Source organism: Eimeria acervulina, genomic scaffold, assembly GCF_000499425.1.
Source record: "Eimeria acervulina Houghton genomic scaffold, Eah_scaff175, whole genome shotgun sequence".
Classification (NCBI taxonomy): domain Eukaryota; phylum Apicomplexa; class Conoidasida; order Eucoccidiorida; family Eimeriidae; genus Eimeria; species Eimeria acervulina.
Window position 1 is genome coordinate 4775 of NW_013548961.1, and position 25454 is coordinate 30228.

The 25454-nt window shown below is 46.6% G+C and overlaps 2 protein-coding genes across 2 annotated transcripts; one reads left to right on the forward strand and one right to left on the reverse strand.

The window, feature by feature from the left end:
* Nucleotides 1-3098: 3098 nt before the first annotated feature.
* Nucleotides 3099-5218, forward strand: EAH_00023100 (sulfate transporter, putative; the record flags this gene model as incomplete). The annotated part of the gene is made up of 4 exons (XM_013393207.1): nucleotides 3099-3682; nucleotides 4022-4122; nucleotides 4372-4708; nucleotides 5170-5218. The coding sequence occupies 4 exons, from the start codon at nucleotides 3099-3101 to the stop codon at nucleotides 5216-5218; spliced, it is 1071 nt and encodes a 356-aa protein (XP_013248661.1).
* A 3128-nt stretch (nucleotides 5219-8346) lies between these two features.
* Nucleotides 8347-19477, reverse strand: EAH_00023110 (ubiquitin conjugation factor, putative; the record flags this gene model as incomplete). Its single annotated transcript, XM_013393208.1, has 21 exons — nucleotides 8347-8461; nucleotides 8940-9070; nucleotides 9305-9427; nucleotides 9651-9739; nucleotides 11276-11446; nucleotides 11816-11915; nucleotides 12107-12222; nucleotides 12730-12824; nucleotides 13020-13086; nucleotides 13627-13678; nucleotides 13861-14028; nucleotides 14370-14490; nucleotides 14908-15126; nucleotides 15369-15456; nucleotides 15653-15821; nucleotides 16387-16529; nucleotides 17039-17102; nucleotides 17290-17451; nucleotides 18079-18289; nucleotides 18688-18816; nucleotides 19146-19477. 21 exons carry the CDS (start codon nucleotides 19475-19477, stop codon nucleotides 8347-8349), a joined length of 2865 nt encoding a protein of 954 aa, XP_013248662.1.
* Between the last annotated feature and the right edge of the window lie 5977 nt (nucleotides 19478-25454).

Consider the following 25454-nt stretch of genomic DNA (forward strand, 5'->3'; position numbering starts at 1 on the left):
TTTTCGTCTTAGAATGTGGACATAGTGAATGTCTTCTGTAGTTTCTAGGTGCATTCTTTTGTCTTTCTGTATATTATAGTACATATATATAATATATATATGTATATATGTATTATATATATTATACATATATATATATGTTTATATATATATTATACATATATATATATATGTTTATATATATATATATATCTAGATGTATTATTTTGTGTGTGTTTTCTTTCTACATTTAGACTAAAGCCACAACGAATATCACTGAAATGTTAAATAAATAAACAAATAAAATAAATATCAATAAGTAAATAAATAAATATAAATAACTAACTATAAATAAATATATATATATATATATATATGTGTTTGTGTATGTGTTCAGTCAAAGGACGTGGTGAATTTCTTAACCTGGGCGACAGAGCCGAGTTGCGATGAACGAAAATTATTCGGTTTAAAAGCAGTGAGTGCTGCGATGGTTGGCTGCGCGTTGATGACAGTGTGGTGGCGCTTCTTTTGGGTTATATATGCAACGCGGCGAATAGACTTCGGGGCTCTTAAATACTTGTAATGACGCTGAAACTCGCACCAAGGCTGCATCCTTATCATCATCTTATGACTAATACTACTACTACTACTGCTGCTGCTGCTTTAGCTGATGCTGCAAGAAGCAGCAGCTAAAGCAGCAGCAAGAACGGATAAAGAAGCAGCAGTCTACACAGATTTATAGGCAGATATATATATATATATATATGTGCAGAAGCAGCAAAAAACTCAGCGACGCCGCTCCTCTTCGGGAAGCAGCAGCAGCAGCTGCTGCTGCTGCTGCAAAGGCGTCAGCTGCTGCTGTTGTTATAGATCCGGATGCTGCTGCTGTTGCTCTTGCTGCTGCTGCTCTTGCTGCTGCGAATATGCGCACACTTCACCTGGTCGCCCCTCAGGCCAGGGCTTGTAGCAGCAGCACTGATACACAGCAACAGCAGCAGCTGCTGCAGCAGCACGAAGAGCAGCAGCAGCGGCAGCAACCGCACCAACAACGGTTAATGGACCGAAGGGTAGGGCGTATTTTTCTTTAAATGTTTGTTGGGGGGACATTAAAATATTTTTGATGTTTACAGCGCATGCAGGCGTACATGCTTGTGTATATATATATATATATATATATATTTTTATATGTATATATATGTAGTTAGTTAATTAGTTAGTTATTAGAAAGGTATATTATATATTTACGTGTTGTTTCTTACTATTAATAATAGAAAGTAATAGATGTGATCTGTAGAGTAGATATTTTTATTAATAATAATAAATATATATATATGTATATATATTGTACGCAATACGTACAAATATATATATATATATATATATATATATATATTATATAATGTATTTGAATATATTTTATTTGAATTTAATAGAAAGTTTTTTATTGCTGTCTGTCTTTTGCAGTAGCGGTGAGTTGTCTGTACACCGCAGCGCTTTGGCCTGGCTTGTTTCTGTGTTTGTTTATATCAATATTAAATATATTTTATTGATAGTTTATTGTTGTTGTTGTTCTTTATTATTTAATGTATTTATTTTCAACTTGTTTATTTGTTTATTCTTTTACGAACGCAATACACTTAAACAAGCAAACAAAGAAAAATAAATGATAATACAATAGTAATTGATATTAATAAGAAAAGTGCTACTATAATATTATTGTTATTATAATTATATTTATTATTTTATAATTTATTGATGTATATTATAGTAACAAATGGGTTACCGTGTATTACAAGAATAATAATATACGTATGTATAGTAATAGTAATAAATGTATAATAATAATAATAATAACAATAATAATAATATACGTATAGCAAGAATAATAATGCATGTAATAATGTGTAATAATATCGCTATTAATAATAGAGGGAGTGTATAACGGTGCGAATTATAATAATACTACCGAACGTGTAATATTAATATTCATAGTAAATTCTTATCAAGAAGAATGATATAAAGATATAATAGTAATAATTATATTTATAATGATAATGGATAATAAGAATAACAAAAATACTAATAATATTAATAGTAATAATAGTCATAGTAGTAATAATAATAATTTTAATGAAAGGAAGAGGGGTAAAATACTACAAAGAAGGTAACGATATTAGAAACGATATTAATAACCTGAAACCTTCAGTAATACTAATCATAGAAAATGCATATCAGGGAGCATAAAAATATAGTAATAATAATAAAAGTATAATAATAATAGTAATAGTAATATTAATAAATGTATAGAAATAAGAGTAATAAATATAATAATAATAATAATATTATCATTATTATTATTATATTAATGAATGTATAATAATAATAAGATAGCGTAATGATATTAACAGCGAATGGCAGCCCTCAGCGGCGAGCAGTAGTGGGCCGGTTATTAGGCGCAAATGTTTGAAATTTGTTGTAATATTATAATAAAATATATAAAATAAAATATTTTTTTGTATTTCATTTAAAATATGCAGAAACTGGAGTTCCGTTTTATTTAATTAGGCGGGGGTTCCTTGCAAAAATCGCCCTTCCCGACAGACCCAGAAACGCAGTGAGTATTCTTCTTTTTGAGTTATTTTTTTAAATTAACTAAATAAAAACATTTTAATAAATAAATAAATTTATTCCGTCGTTATTTACCTTTAAACGAGCACTGAAAACAAACAACAACTGACTGGGATACCCCTGGTGTACAACCAGCTCTACGGTGCGGTGGTGGTGCTGGTCGCCTCTGCGTGTTTGGTGTGTAAATGATCCCTTCTTACCTTTTTTGAGTTTATTTGCCTAAAATTAATCAATTAAATACTAAAGTATTTGCTTTTAATGGTTATTTTTGTGCTTTTCTTCGCCTTCTGCAGGCCCCAATGCCGCCAGCAGACAGACCACCGGTTACAGCGTCTTCCCCCCTAATATATTTGAGTATTTGAGGTGAATATTCGCAGAATTCCATTTAAAAGAATTGCTTAATTCAATTAATACAATTAATTGAATTAAATTGCGCCTTTTTTCCTTCTTTTTTTTACTTTTTCTTTAGAGGCTGTTTCTGCAAGCGATCAATGAGCCTTCATCTCCCTCCCGCCTCCTTCTCTTCATCTTCTTCATCTTCTTCATCTTCGTCATCTTCTTCATCTTCTTCTTCTTCATCTTCTTCATCTTCTTCTTTTTCTTCGCCGTCCTCTCCTTCTTCTCCTTTTTCTCTTTCCTCTGCTCCTTCTCCCCCCTCTTCGTTGGCTGCCCTTATCCCGCTCACTTCTTATTCTTCTGCAGCTTCTTCTTACTTTCAATTCAGCCACCAGCCCATATTGCCTCCAAGTGCGCATCCTGCTGCTGCTGCTGTTTGTGCTGGTGCTGCTGCTCCCGTTTCTGCTGCTGCTGCTGCTGCTCCCCCTTCTGCTGCAGCTGCTGCTGCAGCACCGGAGCTGCAGCAGGATGCGCCTATCATCAGGCCGTTGGGTGCTGCACAGCGGCACCGGAGGAGGCTGTCTTCGTCTCCACGTCAAAGCGTCTGCAGCAGCGGCGCGCACTGCATCCCAATGGTTGCTGCTCCTCCTCCTCCTGTTGCTGCTGCCCCCCAAAGCGCGAGCAGATCCATGAAGCAGCTGCCTCAGCAGCAGCAGCAGCAGCAGCAACAGAAAGCTCGGTGCAGACAATCTTCTCCCCACAACTCCCCCTGCTCTGCTGTCTGCCCTTCTCAGCGGCTTGGGATCGCCAACTCCAGCTGCTTCGGCCAGCAGCAGCAGAACAGAAGAAGAAGAAAGCTGTCTCTTGAATTATCTTCAAACGATTCTGTGTCTTCTGTTGCTTCTTCTGCCTCTGCAACAGCGACACGAGATGCACGCAGCTGTTGCAGGCGCTGCAGCTGCTGCTGCTGCACATGCAACACCTGCAGCAGCAGCAGCAGCAACAGCGCTGAGAAGTTGCCTGAGGCCTCAATGAATACGTGGGGAGAATTTCTGCTGCCTCGTTTTGTCTTTTCCAGTGTAGAGGAGCTGCGGGAGCATGAGCAGCAGCAGCAGCAGCAGCAGAAGCAGCAGCAGAAGCAGAAGAAGCAGCAGCAGCAGGAGCGGGGAGCATTATGTGGTTTACGTTTATGCATGCAGAGTTGTTTGATATCAATGAAGCAGTATTTTCGCTCTGTGTACAGCTGGGGTTGGTGCTGCAGTCCTGTAGGCTGCAACCGAAGTTGGCTATGGAGTTTGTTTTTGCATATATTTGCTGCTTTCTTCCTTCCTTTTGCTGCTGTTCCTACTGCTTTAAGCTGTTCATTTATATCTGGACTGCCTGTGTCGTGCGTGCTGCACAGCTGCTGGGTCTTATGCTTCATTACAGGTTTATTTGGGGGGGCCCCAGGTAGCCTGAGTCTCCCCACAGAGGCCCTCGCTACGGTATTAGTGTCTGCAGCAAGTGGGTGGAGTGTGGGGAGTGGTTGTTCGGGGGATGATGACTGGAAAGCTGCGGTGCGGGAGTTGATCGTTCCCGCTGGGATCGTCTCTGGGATCGTTCAGAGCTGCTGCGCACTCCTAGGTGTGGGGAGACTAGCAGCACTCGTTCCTGCTGCATCACGGGTTGGCTATGTTGCTGCTGTTGCAGTCATCAATCTGCGATCCCAGATCCAGGCGTTCTATCGCGAACTGGGATCGGGATCGGGATCGGGATCGGGATCGGGGTGGGTGTGGGGTGGGAGTTTGCTACTTGGTGCTCAAGTGGCTCTCGTGATGCATTTCTGGCCTTTATTAGTGCCTTCTTCTGTAGCAAAGCGGCTGCCCGCTTCTGCTGTTGCCTTAGCTATAAGTGTATTTGTAGAGTTTGTTTGTCTCCGGCTGCTGTTGGGTGTACAGACAGCTACCTTAGGAGACGTAAGCTCGCTGTCTCTAGGGGGAGGTCTGGGGCCTCTTTGTCTGATATCTTCTCCTTTATTACGCAGCCCGTCCCCACAGTTGCTGTCTCTTAAAGGACTATATACTGTTTCTGATGCTGCCTTTACTCTCGCGCTTGTCTCTTCTATATCTACTCTAATAACAGTAGAGCGTCTGCAGCAGCAGAGCCGCTGGGAGTTTAGAAGAGACACACAACTTGCTGCTCTAGGAGCAGCAAATATTGTCTCTTCTTTATTAGGGGGTTTACCAGGTGCTACAGGTCTAATGACATCTCTATTAGCACGACGTATGGGCTCTGAAGGAAGAGAAGGCCCTCTACTTGCTGCTGCTTTTCTCTGTCTCTTTACCTGCGTCGCCCACTCTATACTTGAGCCTATACCTTTAGGAGCTCTTAGAGGTGCTGTATTATACACCTCAGTACGGGCTATTGATTGGGGGGCCTTGCTGGGTGTATGTGCTTCTTTATGTCCTTTCTCTATTACAAGAAGACTTCGATGCATGCAGCAAAAAACAACAAAGACAGAAGCTGCAGTTATTCTTGTTACTGCTATTTTAGGGCCTCTTTATGATTTAGGAAGTGCTTTGCTGTTGGGTATATTTGTTTATTTTGTCTCTTTAACTTGGCGGGTTAGCCAAGCTTCTCCTTTTGCTGCATATTTAGATAAAACAACAAATACGAAGTTCTATTATCTTCATTCTCTTATTCCTTACTCTCTCAATGACAAGCACCTCCCGCATGCACTTACTGACTCCAGCAACGCTCCCCAGCGCTCCGTCGTCTTGCTGCAGGTAGCAGCAGCAGCAGCACCAACAGCAACAACACCTACGCCTCCAGCAGCAGAATCAGCAGCAGCACCTGCAGCAACAGCAACAGCAACTGCAACAACAACAGCAGCAGCAGCAGCAGCACCGCAGAACAACAATTTACAACGGGGCTTAGAGGACCTCTTCGAATCTTATAAAAAGAAAGGAAAAGAAATTGTTGTTTATGGTGTTGAGATAAACAGAGCTCAGGTGGCGCTGCATGCAGGTCGTACACTAGAAGCAAATAGAGAGAGGCTGCAGCAGCAAATGAAGCAGAACAAGCTTTCTTGTATCTGTACCTCCCCGTCTTCTGTCTCTTTTATTTAGAGACAAACTCATTCGCTTCTTTTGTGTGGCTTCACGCTCTCCGTTTTGCTGTTTAAGTTTATTATCTTTCAGTCTCTTTGTCTCTCTGTGTCTTTTATTATTGTTGTAGATGTATTTGCTACTGCTACTTCATTATCATTCTTCTGTCTCCTCCTACTGTCTCCGTCTCTTCTTAAGCTGCTGTCTCTCTCTTGTTTCTTCTTCGTCTCTCTTACTGTGTTTGTTTCTTTTGCCTGTCTCTCTCTCTCTCTCTCTATCTCTCTATCTATCTATCTATCTATCTATCTCTCTCTGTCTCTCTGTCTCTCTGTCTCCTTCTTCTTCTTTCGCTCTTTGTCTCTGTCTCTTTCTGCTCCCATATATCCTTTTTTGTTTTTATCTGTCTCTTCGTTTTTGAGTCTTTGTGTGTTGGTTCCTCGTTGTCTTTTTTTGCATTTCTTCTGCTCTCATCATGAATAAATAAATATATACATATATATATAATGTAGTTGTGTATATTAAAAGTATATATATATATATGTTGTGTATCCAATTTCTCTATAAAAACAACTTCTTACTAAAATTACGCCTTCTTTGTATTTCTATTTAAAACACAATCCTCTTTAAAAATCTTTTTCGTATTTTTACATGTAACAACAGCTTCATACAGTAAAACCTTTTCTTGCTGTTTATACTGAACGCAACATATATATATATATAGGCTTAAACATATATATATATATATATATATATATATATAGCATATTATAAAACAATATCCACTTAGAGAAATTCTTCTTGTCATTTCTGGCTATATTAAATAAAAAATAAATGAAGATATGTATATATATACATATATATAGATTTTATCTACGTATATATATATATATATATATTTGTATACATATGTATATATACGCATATAACGCCTTCTCCCCAAACGTAGTAGAAAGAACAAAGCCCTGATTAACAGTTTTTTGTCTTCTGTACAATTAAAAAGAAGTATAATCGGTGAAAGAAATTCGTTGCCTATTTCTATTTATTAAATAAAATCTGTCTCATTATTTAAAGCGATATTCTATTCAACAAAAGCTTCTTCCCAGATGTATATACAACAATACCGTCTTCAGCCTGATTACAATTGATTAATTAGCTAAATTAATTGCTTCAATTAATTAATTAATAATCTTAATTAATTTAATTAACTGTTTATCCAAATTAATTAACTTATTAACTGCAGCAGCTTCAAGTTCAGCCGAATGCCGGAAGTTCCCCGTGCCTCGGCTTCGCTTCTCTGCGGTGTATGTGCAGCTTCACAGTTGCATGTACACCTGAAAGAACTCGTTTTAGTTACGCAAAACCCTTGGGCTACAGACGGTTCACGGAAGGAACGGTCCAGTGGCCAGCTAGCTAGTTAGCTAGATAGCTGGCTAGTGCTGCGTACATTGCTATTTAGCTAGCTGCTGCATAGTTAGCCAGCTAGCTGTGTGGCTAGCCATAGGTTAAGGGCCCAAAAATGGTGAGTATGAGCACCCAGCCTTAGCTAGCTAGTTAGCTGTACCACCACAAAGGCCGGGGGCCTTCCACAGCTAGCTACCTGGCTAGGTAGCTAGCTAGCTGGCTAACCATGTGGCTAGCTAGCTGGCTAGCCATGTGGCTAGCTAGCTGGTGAGTCCACCAGTTAGATGCTCATGCAGCACGCTGTACCGCCCCACACTAGGAGCCACTAGGTAAAAGTTGCTGCAGCTCTTGCTGCTGCTCTGCCGCTGCTGCTGCACTGCAATTCCTAAATTCCCTCCTGCACCAGCCAGCAGGCTGCCGCTGCTGTTGCTGCTGCTGCTGCTGCTGTTGCTGCTGCTGCTGCTGCTGTTGTTGCTGCTGCTGCCGTTGCTGCTGCTGTGTAGCTGCTTCTCAACCTAGGCGAGATCAAAGAGACGCTGCAGCAGCTCAGCAGCGCCGGGAGTTAAACGGATAGAAGCGGTTAGGTGTACGTACACCTGGGGAAGACCTGGTGCGAATGCATGCAGGCGACGAGCCGACATCGAGGTGCCAACCCACAAGTCGTAGCATGCAGCCGCTACATTGCGTTCCCCCCTCCCTGTTGGCTAGCTGACTAATAGCTGGCTAGCAGCTAGCTAGCAGCTAGCTATTATTAGCTAGCTAGTAGCTTGCTTGTACTGTTGCTGTTGCTAGTAACAAGTTCGTAGCTAGCTGGGTGTGAGGCGAATTGTGCGGTTGGCTAGCTGTCCTGTACAAGCTAGCTAGGTGGGTAGCTAGCTGGCTAGCTAGACAGTTAGCTAGCTAGGTAGCTAGCTATCTAGGTTTTTGAGGGCCTGTTAGCGGCCGCTGCTTTTCGCTTTGCCTCTGTAAATTCTTCTATAGCTTTCTTTAACTCCGGCTGCGGTATAAGTTCTTCGCGGGTAAGGGGTGCCCTGTGTATACAAACAGCAAAACAGAGACGTAGAATTAGACATAAACAAACGAAATAAAGAATTAAACATAAACAAATAAACAAACAATAAAACGGAGACAATAACAGAAGTAAACATATATTAGAATAAAACACAAGAAAACAACAAAAGATAATTAAAATATATAAAACATCAGAGCAGAATAAACAGAAAATAACGAAAAAAAGTTTAAAACAAAAAAACAGCATAAGGCAGCGAAGGGCCTCAAGGCGCAGCGGGCACCAGCAGCAGCGCGCAGCAGCAATATGCAGCAACAACAGCCTGCAGAAATCGTCTGCAGCAGCAGCTATAATAGCAGCACCCTGCAGCAGCAGTCCCCCCCCCTCCTCCCGCAGTATCGGCAGCCTACAGCAGCAGCAGGCAACAGCAACAGCAGCAGGCACAGCAGCAGCAGCAACAGCAGCACCAGCAGCAGCAGCAGCAGCATTAGTAATGGTACCTGTTGAAGGGGTCTGAAGGCTCCGACATGAGGTGGCGTTCGATGTTTCTTCTGTCGACGATGACGCGGCTCGAAGGCAGCATCACCGGGTCACACATCAAATCCGCCATTATGGGATCTAAAAACTCAGGCTGCATGCAGCAATAGCAGCAGCAGCAACAGCAGCAGCAGCAGCAGCAGCAAGTAAGGCAAACCCAGAAAACAAATGAAACAACAGCAAAGCCAGTAAATCGAGCAGCAGCGGCAAAGGCAACAGCAGCAACAGCAGCAAAGGCAGCACCAAAGCCACCACCAGCAGCGGCAGCAGCAGCAGCAGCAGCAGCGGCAGCAGCCGCAGCAGCGGCAGCAGCAGCAGCAACAGGTACCGGGACGTCGTCAAGATCGATTTCTTTTTCTGCCTGTTCCATCTCCGCCAGTCGTTTGACCAGTGAATGAAATTCTTCAAGAAGCGCCGAAGGCATCAAACCCTCGCGACGTGCTATGCGGCACTGCAGCAAAGCAGCAGCAGTAGCAGCGGCAGCAGGACTATTGCTTGGTCCCGGCCGAAATGGTGCAGCAAGGGCAGTCATGTACACTTCCATTTGCTGCTCTTATGTTTGCAGCTAATCGTGCCACTGCTGCCACTGCTGCTGCTGCTATCGCTGCTGCTGCTGCTGCTGGTATCGCTTCAACTGCTGCTGCTGCTGCTGCTGCTGCAACTGTCAGGCGTACTGCTTTGGCTATGTTCGCGTGCTTGTAGTATCTCCCATCCCTCAATATTTCCGTGATAATGACCTCCCCATTTGTCTTGTCGGCTTGCACTGAAGCAGCAGCAGCAGCAGCAGCACAGCAGCAGCAGCAGCAGCACAGCAGCAACGACAAGCAAAACATGATAAATACGTGCAGAAGAAGGGAGGCGCAGCTGGAGCAGCATTTAAATGAAGTGCGACCCAAACCCTAAACCCTGTGCTGCAAACCCTAAACCGCGACAACTACATATCCTCAACCCCAAACCCTAAACCCTAAACCCTAGTCCCTAAACCCTAATCCCCTAGAAGAGAGCTGCCAAGCAACAAACACCACCTAAATTCTTTATCTGATTTCTCAACCCCAGACCCTCACCAACAAACCCGAAACCCTAAACCCTAAACCCTAAACCCTTCAAGTGAGGCGTGGTGTGCGCACAGAGGTAAACGAAGGCCTCCAGGACAGTAGAGAGCCAATCTTTGGGTCTGAAGCTGTACGTCTCCATCGAATTCACCTGCAAGCATCACTCTAGATAGAGAGGCTAGGGTTTAGGGTTTAGGGTTTAGGGTTTAAGGTCGGGGTCCTGCACTCTGCCTACGTGCCGCTGCGTTTGCCTTTAGTTTATAACGCATGCGTGTGTTTGTCGCTGTCTCTGCTGCTCTCTCTGTCTCTCTCTTTTTCTCTCTTCATATGTCTCTGTCTCTTTGTATTTATGTCTGTCTCCCTGTCTCTGTGTGTCTCTCTCTCTGTCTCTGCAGCATTTGCCTCTCTGTCTCTTTTTCTATATCTCTTTCTCAATCTCTCTGTCTCTGGCTATGTCTTTGTCTCTCCGTCTCTGTCTTTTTTATATCTCTGTCTCTGTTTCTGTCTTTCAGTTTCTGTCCCTCTCTCCTTCGCTGTCTGATAGCTACCTAGTTCGTTGGCTAGCTAGCTAGCTAGCTAGGTAGCTAGCTAGCTAGCTAGCTAGCCAGCACTCAGTTTGAATGCGAGGAGGATACCTTAAGCTGGAGACAGCGAGGCCCTACTAGATGGTCGAGGCAGCAATCAAGCGTTGTGACAGCCTGAGGTAAGACGCTGCTGCTGCTGCTAATGACAGCCCCACAGTGTCTAGACAGCTGTCTAAAGAGGCTGCATGCACTTTGGCCCAGTGAACATAAATCTCTCGCTGTCCCCTGCAATCTCCCCCAGGGCTCCCGTTCTAAAGGCGATCTCCCTTCTAAAGACCCAGCGACTGCATGATATACAATAAACAAGCAATAAACAGATAATAATATTCATTTATTTATAAGGAACAATATTATACGCATAACAATATATCTAACGCGCACAAAAAATATACAAAACAAACAAAAACATCTGAAAATAAACACAAACACCCGCTATAACGGTAAAGAAGAAGCAACTGGAAGACAGAGCGATAGCATAAAAATAAAGAAAAAGAAGAGAATAATAAAAAGCAAAAAACACAATAAAAGTAATATGCACATAAAATTAAGAAAAACAAACAAAGTCAACTTAAAAACAAACACAAATAATCAAATTTACAAGGGAAGAGACAAACGAAAAGAGACACAATATATGCAGCATTAACTGCTGTACATACACCGCACCTTCGTCTCCATCTGAATCCTCCTCCTCCATCGAAGACGGGGCCCCCTGGGGGCCCCTCGCATTAGCGCTACCACTGGAGGCCCCAGTACCAGCAGCAGCACCAGCAGCAGCACCAGCAGCACCGCGAGGAGCAGCTTGACCAGGAAGAGGGGCCTGATCATTGTCTCGGCCTGTGCAAAGCAACAGAAAGCTGCGGGGGGTTCTGCGGTGTACGTACACCTCGCTATGTGCATGCATGCATGCATGCATGCATGCAGAGAAAGACAAACAAAGTTAAAGGGACCGTGAGGGACCGAGGAGACAAGACAGCGAATAAGAAGAAGAGATAATAAGGAGACATTAAAGACAGAGTAAAGAGACAGCAGAGAGACAGCAAGGAGAAACAAAAGAGGCATAGGCGAGGCATGAGTCAGAGACCATAAAGAGACAGCTAAGAGCCGAAAGACAGAGAAGGTGAAGGCACAGTAAAGAGACAGCAAAGAGACAGAAAGGAGACAGAAGAAGACAAAATAGAGACAGAAGAGAGACAAAAAATACACCTTCAAGCTGTCTCTTCCTTATCTCCACAAGGGCCTCCATTGCCTGGTCAACGAGCGCTGCGACGTCGTTTAGCAGCAAATGCACCAAATGCAAAAACTTCTGCATCCAAACATGCATACACCCCACACACATACACCCCAAACATGCATACACCCCATACACATGCACCCCACATGCATGTACCCTCTAGAGGAGACAGCACCAGGAGATAACAGACAGCAACAGACAGCAACAGGAGAGAACAGAGGAGACAGCAACAACGACAGCAGAAGAGGAGACAGCAGCAGCACCTCTGGATGTGTCTCCGCCAGGGTCTTCATATTGGCTCTGTAGTCGGGGTTAGCGAGGAGACGACTCAGCATATCTACAATTGGTATACGAAAGTTAATGCGGTCGTAGTAGGAGCCTAAGGAGACACAAACAAACAAACAAGCAAACAAACACAAACAAACAATACACCTCTTGCTGCTGTTGCTGCTGCTGCTGATCCTGATTCTGCTGCTGTTGCTGCTGCTGATCCTGATCCTGCTTTTGCAGCTGCTGTTGCTGTATTTCTGCTGAAGGCATACAGCCTCTGCTGCTGCTGCTGCTGCTGCTGCTGCTGTATGTAGACAGTTTTTGCTGCTGCACCACCGCAGCCACTAATGCATGCATGAATGCGGAGACAACTAAATACATAAAAAGACAATTCCTATTTTCTTTACCTCTCTCTGAGTCTATAAACACTTCCACCAAAGCTGGCAGCAAAAAGCGACGGGAGACAGACAAAGACTCCAAACGAGAGCGGAAGGAATCCAATAGAAATAAACGATGCAGCGTGCGGCATGCCCTGAGGTGTACATACACCTAAACTACTAGAAGCAGCAAATGCAGCAGCTGCTGCAGCAACAAAAACAGCCGCAAATCCACCTACCAAAACGACCAGAAGCAGCAGCAGCAGCAGCAGCAGCAGCAGTGCCGAAAGCAACACAAGCAGCAGCAGAAGCAGATTCCACTGGGGTCACTTCGCTCTTGCAGCAACTCTAAACCCTAAACCCTAAACCCTCGATCTGGGAGACAGCTGACCCGTCACAGCGTGTATGTACACTCCGGAAGTAAGTGGGTGAGCCCATAACCGCTATGCATGCAGCAGCAATTAGTTCTGCATCCATGCTGCTGCAAGGAGACAATTCGCCGCTCTGTGCGCCGCGCAGGCTGAGATACACCGCCTGCAGCTCCGCCATATGACGCAGAGACAAAAATATCTCTTCTACAATCCCGCTAGGCAGCACTGAAGACAGACAACAGCAGCAGCAACACCAGCAGCAGCAGCAGCAACAGCAGCAACAGCCGCAGGAAGCAGAGACGCACAAGGAGAGCGCGAGCGCACACACACACACACACACACACAAACAAACAAATCAGCCGCATGCTGGGCAGGTGCAGCAAGTGTCTCCTTGGCTGTTGTTTGCCTTTACGGTGTCTCTGCTGGTCTCAATGCGTATTTCTCTGTATCCGCATCTGTCGCAATCTGTTTATCTTGCTGCTGCTCCCTGTCTCCTTTTGGCAGGTGCAAACGCTGTTGCTGCCTTCGCCTCTCTGTCTCTGTTTCTGTCTCCGTCTGTCTCTGTCTCTGTCTCTGTCTGTCTCTGTCTCTATCTCTGCATCTCTGTCTCCATGCCGCTGTTATATCGAAACTCTACTTCCCCCCCCCTCAAAGGTTAAACTGCAGCAACAGCAGCAGCTACTCTTGTGTCTCCTCTCTCCTGCTGCCTCTTTCTGTTTCTATCTGTCTCCTTTTGTCTTCTTCTGTCTCCTTCTGTCTCCTTACATGCAAACTGAGGAGGCGGTGTTGCGGGCTTTTCCGCTCCGCCCGGTGGAAGCTGCGCATACACCACAAAACGCATGCAAGCCGCATGCAAATGCAGCAGCAACAGCAGCAATTGCAGCATCAGCTTCCTATCTCTGTCTGCTCTGTCTATTATATATGCATTTATATATATATATAATGTATATATATATATATATATTTCTGTCTCTGTCTCCGTTGTAAGCTGTCTCCTACCTGAGTCAACAGAGCAGCATACCGCCACTTCTGGTTAGACAGAAAGGAGACAGCTTTGGGGTCTTCTTTACCGTCAGAGGTGTAGATGTACATACACCCCAGCAGCCACGAGCAGAAGAGATGAGCGAAGTGCCAGTATAAGCTGCACAGCCGAGGGTGCAGCAGGATCTGCAGCAGCAGCAGCAGCAGCAACAGCAGCAGCAGCAGCAGCAGCAGCATGCCCATATATGAAGAAGAGAAGCCGAGAAGGAGACACTTCAGTAGCGGGGCCCCATAGTTTTTCTAGTCGTCTCTCCCATCCAAAAGATACATAAAGAGCAGACATATCGTTGCTGCTTCTGCTGCTGCTTCTGCTGCTGCTCCTGCTACTGCTGCTGCTGGTGCTATTGTTGCACAGACTTATAGACCAATGATATAAGTCTGCTGTCTTGTGTAAATATACAGAGGGTGGCGGAGACATCGAAGCAGCACAGAGACAGGCAGCAGCAGCAGCAGCAGAAAACCCTTACCACGCGCCACCCCAACACCTCCGCAACAATTTGCTTCGACTCTGCCGAATTTTGCTGCATTCCCTCTTCGTGTCGTCTTTGGAAGTACTCCATCCACCGCATGCATTCACTTGCACAGGGACTGCAACCAAACAGAACGCACAAATACTACACCCTGCTGCTGCTGCTGCTGCTGCTGCTGCACGAAAACTGCTTCTGCTGCTGCTGTTGTTGTTGCTGCTGCTGCTGTAAGTGAAAATGCAAATGCCGCTGCTGCTGCTGCAACTGCTACTGCTTCTGCTCCTGCTGTTGTTGCTGCTGCATTATGTCCGAAGCACAGCAGCACGCGTGCACAGTTTCGGGCCTATCGCCGTGCAGTGTAACGTCAGGGCCAAGAGTACAGCGGAGCAGCAGCAGCAGGTGTAGTAGCAGCAGCAATAATAGTAGGTGTAGCAGCAGCAGGGACAGCAGCAGCTGGAACAGCAGCAGCAGGAACAGCAGCAGCAGGAACAGCAGCAGCAGGAACAGCAGCAGCAGCAGCAGCAGAATGTCGTCGGACTTGAAGCAGAGTCGAACGGCTCGGATCGTTAGCCAGAATATCTCCGAGGTGAACTTGGCATTTGCATCATCAGCAGCAATTGTCTTGTAGAATTGTTTTGCTGCTGCTGCTGCTTCTCCCTCCCCCAGAAGCGCCTCCCGGCGCAGCGGCCCGGCAACCGCCTGCCGCACCGTATCGCTGGCAGAGCCGCATGTGGCGTAGAAGGGAGACACTTCGCAGCTGCAGCAGCAGCAGCAGCAGCAGCAGAAGCAGCAGACAGACACGCCATACACAAGAATCCGAAAACGCAATGCCCATATCAAAAAAACACCGCAGCAGCAACCCCATTGCCAACAGGGCTAGCAGCAACAACTGCAACAGCAGCAGCAGCAGCAGCAGCAACAGCAACGGAATATTCAGCAGCAGCAGACTGCTGCATATTCTTGTATAGTCACTAATTCAAGGCATAGTTGCACACGTACATCTTCTCGTATTTAATCGGCTCGACGAGAAGCAAAAGGGCGTGAAAGACATTTATGCAAAAGCCAAAAGAGTTCTGACCCTGCGCTTCTGCAGCAGCAGCAGCAGCAGACGCAGCAGCAGCAGCAGCGGCGGCGGCTAGAACACGAAGCAGAGATATGCGATAACCTCCGCACCTTGGGTGAGTGCATACATATACAAGGAGCAGCAACACAAGCAACCAAACATGCATCATCAACATCAACAGCAGCAGCAGCAACAGCTGCAACAATAGCAGCAGGCGTACTGATAAGGAAGGAATGAAGGGGGTCAGCAGACTCAGGCGTCTGCTGCTGCAGCATCATGTGCACGTGAGCCGCCTTTGCTCTCGCTTCGTTAGAAGACAAAACAGCAGCAAACCACTGTACCACGCGGTGTCTCTCCACCTTCCCTGCCCGGCAAATGTTCTTGAGGATCTGCAGCAACACAGCCACAGCAGCAGAAGCAGCAGCACTAGCAGCAACAGCAGCAGCACTAGCAGAACCAGCAGCACTAGCAGCAGCAGCAGTACTAGCAGCAGCAGCACTAGCAAAAGCAGCAGCAGCACTAGCAGCAGCAGCACTTGCAGCAGCACTAGCAAAAGCAGCAGCAGCACAAGCAGCAGCAGCAGCAGCAGCAGCAGCAACAGTAGCAGCAGCAGGATGGCTTGCCTGGTTGTCGATGTCCATAATATTCTGTATATCGTGCCGCATCCCCTGGATGGTGCTTTGTAAGTATGTCGGTGCGAGGGCAGAGCCACTCGCAAACGCGCGCTGCACACTGCTTTGCTGGCCCTTCTGCATGCAAACCACAAACCCTAAACCCTAAACCCTAAACCCTAAACCCTAAACCCTAAACCTAACGTTAGAGTTTGGCCGTATTTGGAATACGAGTCTCAAGCGCGGATCGCCTACGCCGCACAGAGCTCCTGCTACACCAAACCCCAACCCCCACCACCAACCCTTAAACCCTAAACCCTAAACCCTAAACCCTCAGCCGTACGGGTAGAACAGGCCCCTCTAAAGGAGAGAAGGAGAGGAGTCGACCTAAGAGCGAATTCTCCTGGAGGTAAAAGCCGGGCTGCGACCCGGGCAGCAGCGGCGAGAAGGAAGGCATAAAACACGGGGCAGCAGCAATAAAAGAAGCTGAAGACAGAGACAAAAGACAAAGATATGCAGCAAATAAACCCTCTAATACAACCCAACGCAACACAATATACATATAGATATATATTTGTTTAATTATTTATTTATTTATATAATCGTCAATATATAAGATAAGGCCACTGTATGCTAGTCACAGCCGCAGCAGCAGCAGAAGCAGCAACAGCAAAATGTGCAGCACCTGCTGCAGCAGCACCGCCAAGGATACAGGAGGATAGCAGCAAAACCCTACATGGCAGCAACTGAGGGAATGCACACGAGAAGGAGTCGACCGTACACAGCAGCAGCAGCAACAGCAATAACAGCAGCAGCAACAACAGCAGCAGAAACATCAGCAGCAGCAAGAGGTCGTAGCGACCCGTGGGCAGTGAAGAAGCCCAAACAGCCTGCAGGAAGAAGAGCGGCAGCCGCAGCCCCAGCAGCAGCAATAGCTGCAGCATACAGCAGCCGCAACAGTAGAAGCAGCGGCAGCAGCAGCAGCAGCAACTTACCGATGGGCTTGAAAGAAGACAAGAACCGGATAGCGCCGACAGCTGGGGCTTTGTAGTCTCCCACCTGGGGACGAGCAGCAGCAAGCAGCAGCAAGCAGCAGCAAGCAAGTGTCTCTCTGCCTCTGTGCGTGTGTGTGTATGCCTCTTCTGTCTCTGTCTCCATCTCAGTCTACATATCTCTTTCTCCTTTGTCTCTGTTTGTCTGTCTCTGTCTCTTTGTCTCCTCTCTTTTTGTATGTGTTCATTTGTACTCCTCGCCCTGTAAGTGCAGCAAAGAATGCCTCAATTGCAGCTCTAAATGCAGCAGCAGCTGTCTCCTCTCCGCCTGGAGACTCGCGCAGGGCCGTAAGAAGCTGCGTAATGAAAGCCGTAGCCGCCCCTCCCTCTAAGAACTCAGTAAACTGTCTAGACACCTGAAATAAGCAGCAACAGCAACAACACACACACGCAATATATATAATATATATAATATATAATATAAATGTATATATAATATAACATATATGCATATATTGTGTACATATATGTATATATATGTGCATACACATACACAAGCATAAATACATACACAAATGCATCTACAGGCATGAGGAGAAGCGCGCATACAGAGGCAGACATACATTCGTGTACGAGCATACATATATATATATATATATATATATATATATCTATTATATATATATATATATACATACATGCATATTTAGATTTATATATACACATAGACGTAGGTTATTATGCTGGCAGGTAAACGTAAATCTCGTACAAGCAAACACGAGCGCACTGACACAAGAATATTAATACAAACACAAATACGCATGCGTATAATATATATATATATATATATATATATATGGTGTTCGATACCTGTACATATACGCATGCGCACACGCATATTGAAATACACAAACTATTGTAATGAGACACATCCACATATAATTATATATATATATATATATATATACGCACGTAAGGCAAGCGCGCATGCACAAACATACACACAAATGCATATAGACACATAAGCACCGCCGCCTGCTCACCAGCATGCATGACAACATAGCAACTGGTGCAGCGGCAGCACCTGCAGCAGCAGCACCTGCAGCAGCAGCAAGGGGTTTTCTTACTTCTTGAGTTGGAGGCGGGTCTGCCAATTCGAAAAGCTCCAGACAGCTCAGCAGCAAAACGCAGTTATTCACCAGCTGCTCCTGCACTGCTGCTACTGCTGCAGCACGGCCTTCTGCAGGCAAGTACCTGCAGCGCAGCAGCAGCAAGTTACCCGCAGCAGCAGCAAAACAGCAGCAGCAACACCAACCACTTTGAACGAAAAAAAAAACAAAATCACTAGCAGAAGCAGCAGCAGCAAAAGCAGCACCAACAGCAGCAGCAGCAAGCCAAGCAGAAGCACACGCGCAGCATGCCACCACCAGCAGCAGCAGCAAGCCAGGTAGCAGCAGCACCGCAGCACGCCCCCAGCAGCAGCACCAAGCCATTGCCGCCAGCAGCAGCACCAACAACAACAGCAGCAACCCACCAGCACCAGCAGCAAGGAGAGCAGCAAGCCAGCAGCAGCAGCAGCAACAGGAGCAGCAAGCCACCAGATGCAGCAACACCAGCAGCAACAGCAGCAACAGCAGCAGCAGCCCGTGTACTTGGTGTATGTGTCGTCTGTAAGCCTGCGGTATGCCTCCGCGTTTGCTCTGAAGAGATTTTGTGTTTTTGTCTTCCACAAGATTTGCGTCTGCTCAATAAGTATCTCCTGCACCATCTCCAGGCGTAGCCTGAGCATAATAAAGCCTAAACCCTAAACCCTAAACCCTAGCACTAGGCTGGCTAGTTTGGGGCACACAGCGCCTTATGAGTGAAGAAGAAAAGCCCCCTTTCCCCGGCAGCAGCAATTAGAAGTGTATACTGCGATTGCTCGTTTGTTTCTTCTTGTTAATGTCCTTTCCGTCTACGTTTATTTGTTCGTATTTACGTATTGTTTGTTTGCCTGTTTGTTTTGTATGTGTATGCGTATATATATATATATATATATATATATATATGTATATGTGCGTGTGTTTGTGTGCTGCTACTTTGTGCTGTTGGTCGTAGGGTGTCTGTACACCTGGGTGTCTGTCCTTCTCTGGTGCATTCTTCTGCTGCATTTGGAAGAAAAAGACAATTGGGGAGAAATCCACCATTTGCTCGCACTCGCAGTGTTGCCTGAAGGAAGCGGTCTTCTTTCATGTCTTTTTGTGGTATATCTGCTGCCGCCTCAGAGCGATTCACCCCTGTTCCTGATGCTGCTGCACCTGCTGCTGCTGCTGCTGCTGACGGGTCATCTTGGTGGCCAGAAGCACCAGCTGGTGCTGCTGCTGCTGCTTCTGATGCGCCTTCTGCTGCAGCAGCTGGGGACGAGGCGGAGGCCGCAGCCCCCGAAGCTTGGGGCGGCTCCATGCCCTGCAGGGGCCCCAATGCGTAGCCTGAAGCAGCAAGAGAGCGCGCAGGTTGATAGTTCTGTTGAAGAGACAAGAGTTTCCTGCCTCTTTATTATTCCTATGGAGAGGCTCTTATTGCAGCTGCTGCTCGCTGCAAAACAAAGGGAAATGGCTTTGTCTGCTGCGCCGTTCTTCGATGACTTTGCACGGTTATTCAGGCTCTGCTTAACAGTCGCCCTGTACACTTCAAGCTGAGGTGTATACGCAGCTAGCGGAGAGCAGCAGCTCCCCTAGGGCTCTTCAGTCGTCGTAATGCAGCTGAAGGGGGGACTGCTGGGAAAAAGAAAGAGGCATCTATAGGAGTTTGAGAAAGACTAATAGCACAAGTTAGTACAAATACCTCAAATGAAAGGAAAGAAGTTTGTGAAAAAACACAAAAAATAGCTCAGCTTGCGTTGCCGTCAGCGGCTCCCCAGGCCGCTCTCTGCCCCAGCCAGCGCATGCGCCCGAGCATTGCATCTTGCATTTTCTTCTCTTGTTCAAGTATTTTATTGGTTATATAAACATATTTAAGGCTTAACAAAAGAAATGCAGTGAGAATCACCCTTGTGTGTGGGGTGCGATCGTAGCAGCAAACAGCAGGGACCCCCTGCTAGCGCCACCACTCTTACTACTACTCCGTAATATGTTTGATCGGCTAGTTTGCAGTTTATGCTCGTAATTTCTTTTTCTTCTTCTTCTTCTATCACAGACTCTGACTGAAACCTCTGCATTGTTGCACCTTTTGTTCTGTCTTTGCAACTAACGGGCTGCTCTGATTTATTCGCTATGGTGTCCTCACTGTAACGCGCTCTGTACCAATATGCACGAACATGAATATTTTCTTAACCTTAGTGCGCAGCCTGCACGCAAGCAGAAGCACAACAATTGTCTGCAGTGTTTGTGTAGACAAAAAATCAGCGTTGGCTGTGCACTCGTGAAAAGGTGCCTTGAAAAGTTAGTTGCAACAAAGTGCGGTGCAACTCATCTCAAGCCGTCTCCTCTCCCTTCGTCAAATGCCTGTAAGTCGTTGTCTCCAGATCGTCTGGAGAAGAGAGGAGGTCAGCTGCTTTGCAGGAAATATTCCCGTAACTTTTCGCTATCCGCGCAAAGGATCGCGGCCTCTCGTTGCACTCTGCGTCGCCTCTCCTCGCTCGCTTTTTTGGTGGTCTCTCCTCCAAAACTCCCCACAATTTTTTAAAAAGGATTATTTCTCGAATGTCGTTGGTGAGGAGGGGGGCGTATTGCACTGCACAAAGCATCACAGCGTAGTCTGATTTGCGGAAAATGCCAAGAAGCGGGGGTTATTTCTGGCCTATGCATGCTGTGAGGAGAACGGGCTCTAAAAGTCTTAAGCAATTTGCTAGTTGGTTATCTTATGAGGAGCCGCGATGGCTGAGCTGAGTCGACTGCCTCCCGGCAGCTGCAGCCCTTTTGTTTATGCTTGAATTTCGGGTGTTTGCACCTGACAACAAAGACCCTGAGCAAAGCACTTCAAAATATGTTTGGGTATCAATGTGCTTAAGTTTCAGACTCAACCATGTATGCCATTTTGCGTGAAGAGCCCCGACCTCTGTATAAGCCGTTTTGTGGGGCAAGCTCAGGGAACTTTTGTTGACTTCCTGATTATTGGTCCGATTGTATCGGAACGTTGGGGTGTATGCCTACAATGTAGACCAAAGCATTAAGTTCGGTTGCTTGCCCTCTTACGCTTTTGAGCCAATCCACTAAAGCCATATCGCTTTGGTCCAAAAGGACTGCTGAACGTCGTTTGTCTAAGCTCCCTGCCTGGTGTTGTTGCGCTTCCTTCGTCCATTCCAGCGCTGCAACAAGTTGCCTAAAAACATTTGGCAATTGTGGGTTTATGGGTCTAAGTGTCAACTTCCAGGTCTAACTTCCGCTCAGACAATGGCGTTCCGTTGTAAACCAGGGAGGCCGTAGAGCAACGGGTCAACCAATGCAATATTGTATTATATATTCATTCCCCACAAGGGTGGAGATCAAGCCATTTCAACAAATTTTCTGGATATGAAGGCACAAACAGTGCAAGAGCGTGCGGTTGGAGCGTTTTTTTAAAACCTTTGCCTGTGGGTGGTTTGCGGTGGTCTTGCTAAGGTTGATATCAAGCTGATTCATGTATTGGCGTCAGAGGGCTCTAGCGAACTTTCGGATCCCGCCAGCAATGGTATTTTTTGGGAAAATCATAGAGCTTCTAGAAGGTATTAATGAATAGTTGGGTCACTCCCTCGTGTTACCCTATACCCACCTACTTAGGTGGGCACTATCTGTGTATCTATTTATGGAGTGTATATATGTATATATATGTGTATATATAGGTACACTCAGCAAATCTTCGACTGATTAACCAACATAGCGGGCAGAACCTTTAAAAACGCATTCGCATCTCATAATCTTAGAAGGAAAACGAAGAATAATAAAACTCTCCGCTGAGCCCCAGGCACGTCGGCGCCTGGGCGGCAGTACCAACCTTACAGCCAGCCCCGTGCCTGGTGTCCTTGCCGACTAGCCTTAGCCTCAAGGCTTCTTTTTCCATCTAATATTACTTGATTCATTTCTATTATTTTTACTCCTTCTGCTCGATAGGCCTTTAGGGGACCGATTTGAGCACCATTGTAGTGCCGGTGCACTACAGTTCGGCAGTCGCGTTCAATTGTCCAAACGGAAATCACGTGTACTCTAGTTTTCAAGTTCCTGTAAGGAGCGCAGTGTTGCACCTGTCGGCGAAGAGGACTGGGGTCTGCAAAAACGCGTAGCCGAGTGATGATGGCTATGATGATTAGACTCCTGAACTGCAAGCGGTCGAGCAGCTCGTCGGCCCGGAGCATCTACGGGTTTCGCTTCACCGTGATTTTGTTGAGAGCCGTAAAGCCGCCGCACACTCGTCACCTGTCTTTTTCGTTCTTCAACGGCTGATGGTGTCTAACCGCGCTACTTGACTGCTGAATTTTGCATATACTTGTCAGTTGGTCTTCTTGCCACACAAATTGCTTTCCACTGTGTGGGGATCACCGGTGCCTTGCAAAAAAGCAGGTGACGGCTCCAGGAGTGAGCTTCATACGATGAAATGGACGTGTGGCGTGTGACCAGCACGCTGGCAGCTCCTAATCAGTGCGCTGCTAAAATATATCAAATAGAATGCAGAACTGTTCCTTTAATTGTGCCGCCTCTTATCGTTCTTTGGGTGTTAACTGGATGGATATCCCCAAAACTGCATTCTGCGTACGACTTTCACGACTGAGTGCATGAATTTATGCCGTTGCCTCCTGTAGTGCCCCTGCAGTGAGTAGTAACCTCCCCGCTCCTTTGTTCTTCGATACTGACTCCACTCCTCGTGCCGCAGAGAATGCATAAGCGGTTGAGGGCGCTCAGAGGTGCTCTCTCTCCGCGCTTCCCTGCACATAGACCTCAATCATGTTGTCTGGCAGCAGTATGGCCGCCCTCCATTGAGTCGCCCAAGGCGTGCCTAGGATGTTTTCGTGGCGAAGTGGACCAACATAGAAATTTCGTGTCATGTGATTATGACAAATGCCCGAATTGAGCTTGCATTTTACACCTGTTGCCTGCCAGATCCTTGTCCGTCTCGCATCGGCGAAACGCGGCAACAGAGACTGCGCCAACGAATAGACAGGTAGGTTGCGTCTTCTTGCCGTTCTTTCAGATCTAGAATCCACTTCTCAGTGTGTGCCAAATAACGCTACCTACGTCTTACCATCAATGTAAAAAGCTTGTATAGGCAAAGAGCTGGCTAGGGGCGAATTTGTAGGTGCCGCTGTAGCCTTGATTGGCCGCATGACGGCGCGGAAGGTTGCTTGGGCATCAACGCGTCTCTCATTTCGCTTTGTTCCCCTGAAGGTTCTACTAAACACCGTGTTTTGCCGGTTCATGTGGTGCCTTGATGCGCCTTCAGTCTCATATTGTGCGACCTTTCTTACTGCAAAAGCATCGGATGGGACAGTCAGTGCGCCCTCCTCCCACTTGCTATGTGTCATACTCGCCACCTGGTTTCAGTTCCCATTTCTTGTCTTTTCGGGTCGGGGGTAGCATTCGTAGCCCCAGTATACAAAGGCACTGTATCTGGATCATTCCCAAACCTGCCGTCTTCCTTCTTAACTAGGGCATTGGAAGCGACGTATTTTTTCTTTGATGCAGAGGTGCTGGTTCATATTGGGGAGTTCCACCATTTTGCCCCTCATCTCCCTCTCCGCGGCATGGCAGGTTACCGATTGCCCGTGCGAGCTCTGACCTGTTAATGACAAACCTAGCGCTGCCCCTACGGACCACGCTTCTGCAAGAGGCAAATGCTATTTCCAGCAAGAGGTGCGCCCAAACCTTTTGTGACTCGTCTTGCGTCCCGTCACGAAGAGAATGAGCCCTCTTCATGCTTCTAATGTTCCTAAAGCATAAAGCAGCGTAGCATACGTACGAGCTAGTACGCCTGTACCATGCGTTGCATGTATGTGCCCAGCAGCTTATCCTAGCCACGGGAGGAGTTCCGCTTTCGCTCCTCCGGTTACTAGGAGCTGCAGACTATCGTCGCGTACGTTTTGCTTTCTGCCCACTAATGGTAGCCGCATTCACTTCTCTAGAATGAGTGCGCCCGCCTTTAGAAATCAATGCGCACCGGCGAGCACTTATCAGCCATCTGCTACCTGATAGTCCAAGAGTTAGGTCAAGGTAGCCAAAGTAGCAGATAATTCGTTCTTTTCACTCATACTCCCCACAATACCTGTGCCTGGATACCGGCTCTCATGCCGGCAAAACAACGAGAGTCTCCATCTCCATGTAAGTCTTTTGCACGCCTTCGGCGGATGGATCCGCCTGCTGTGACCGAGGGCGGAGACAAAGTATGTAATTGAGGCCCTACATGCGTTCATTAGGTGACAACAAGCTTATGGTTTGAGCTACTGAGTAGGCAGCTACTTGGCCGATTGCAGACCCTCAAAAAAGCTTCGACACGCGGGAACTTGTGTAGGAAAAAATGTCCGATTTCATCTGTTCCAGTGTACACCAAGTCGCAGGAAGCAGGCACGGAACTTGCTCTTTGTCTTTCAAAGGAGCAAAGCTACGAAAACATCTCTCCCCTTCCTTCCACTTGTGCGCGCAACAAGTTGTCCACTTGGTATGCGCGCAGTGCAAAGAAGGCAAATTGGGTATGTTTTCTAGAAGCACAACAACAATACTAAAGCCTGTAAATGCCCTAGGCAAGAGACCCAGGAACAGGTACTGCCGGCCTGAAGTGGCTAAAGCAGGAATTTCTGGCGCCTGCTTCCAGCGGTTTACCTGCTGGCCACTCAGAGGCTGTGCCAAACAACTCGGACAAACGCAGCGCGGCACACACCTCTAGTGAGACTCATGCGGAGAAGAACGTAGTGCTGCTCCCAGCTGCAGATGCACAGATCTCCAGCATCCCGCAGTTGCTGCTCCCGTTGCTGCTACTCCTCCTCCAGCCCGTCGCCAAACCGTTCAGAAGCCGCCGAGTCAGGCCTCCTAACCTGCCTTTTGCAGCAAGCGCTACCATGGAGATGAGGAAAAGGAGGTAGCGTTCGCCTCGGGCATAACATCAAAAGCGGGTTGAGGAGGTTCTTTGTCAGTAGTTCCTCGCGACAAGCCACACGCGCCTCGCCTGTGTTCACTCATGATTCCACCGGAGCGGGATAGCTGGAAGAAACTAGGGTGGAGGCGAGAAGGGATGAGCCCGTTGAGGCGGGCGAAGGGCTGCAGTGAGGTAACGAGAATGCCGACAAGATGCAGCATTTCATCGTCAGTCCCCGAGATAGAACTAACGACGTTGCAATGCTCCATCTGTCCAAAGACGAGTGACCGCATGCGCATCTGGCATGCACGCGTGAAAGGAACTGTGAAAGAAGCCACTCAACCGAGCACTCCAGGCGAGGCTTTGCACAGTTGATGCGCCCTGAGGTCCACGAAATAAGGAT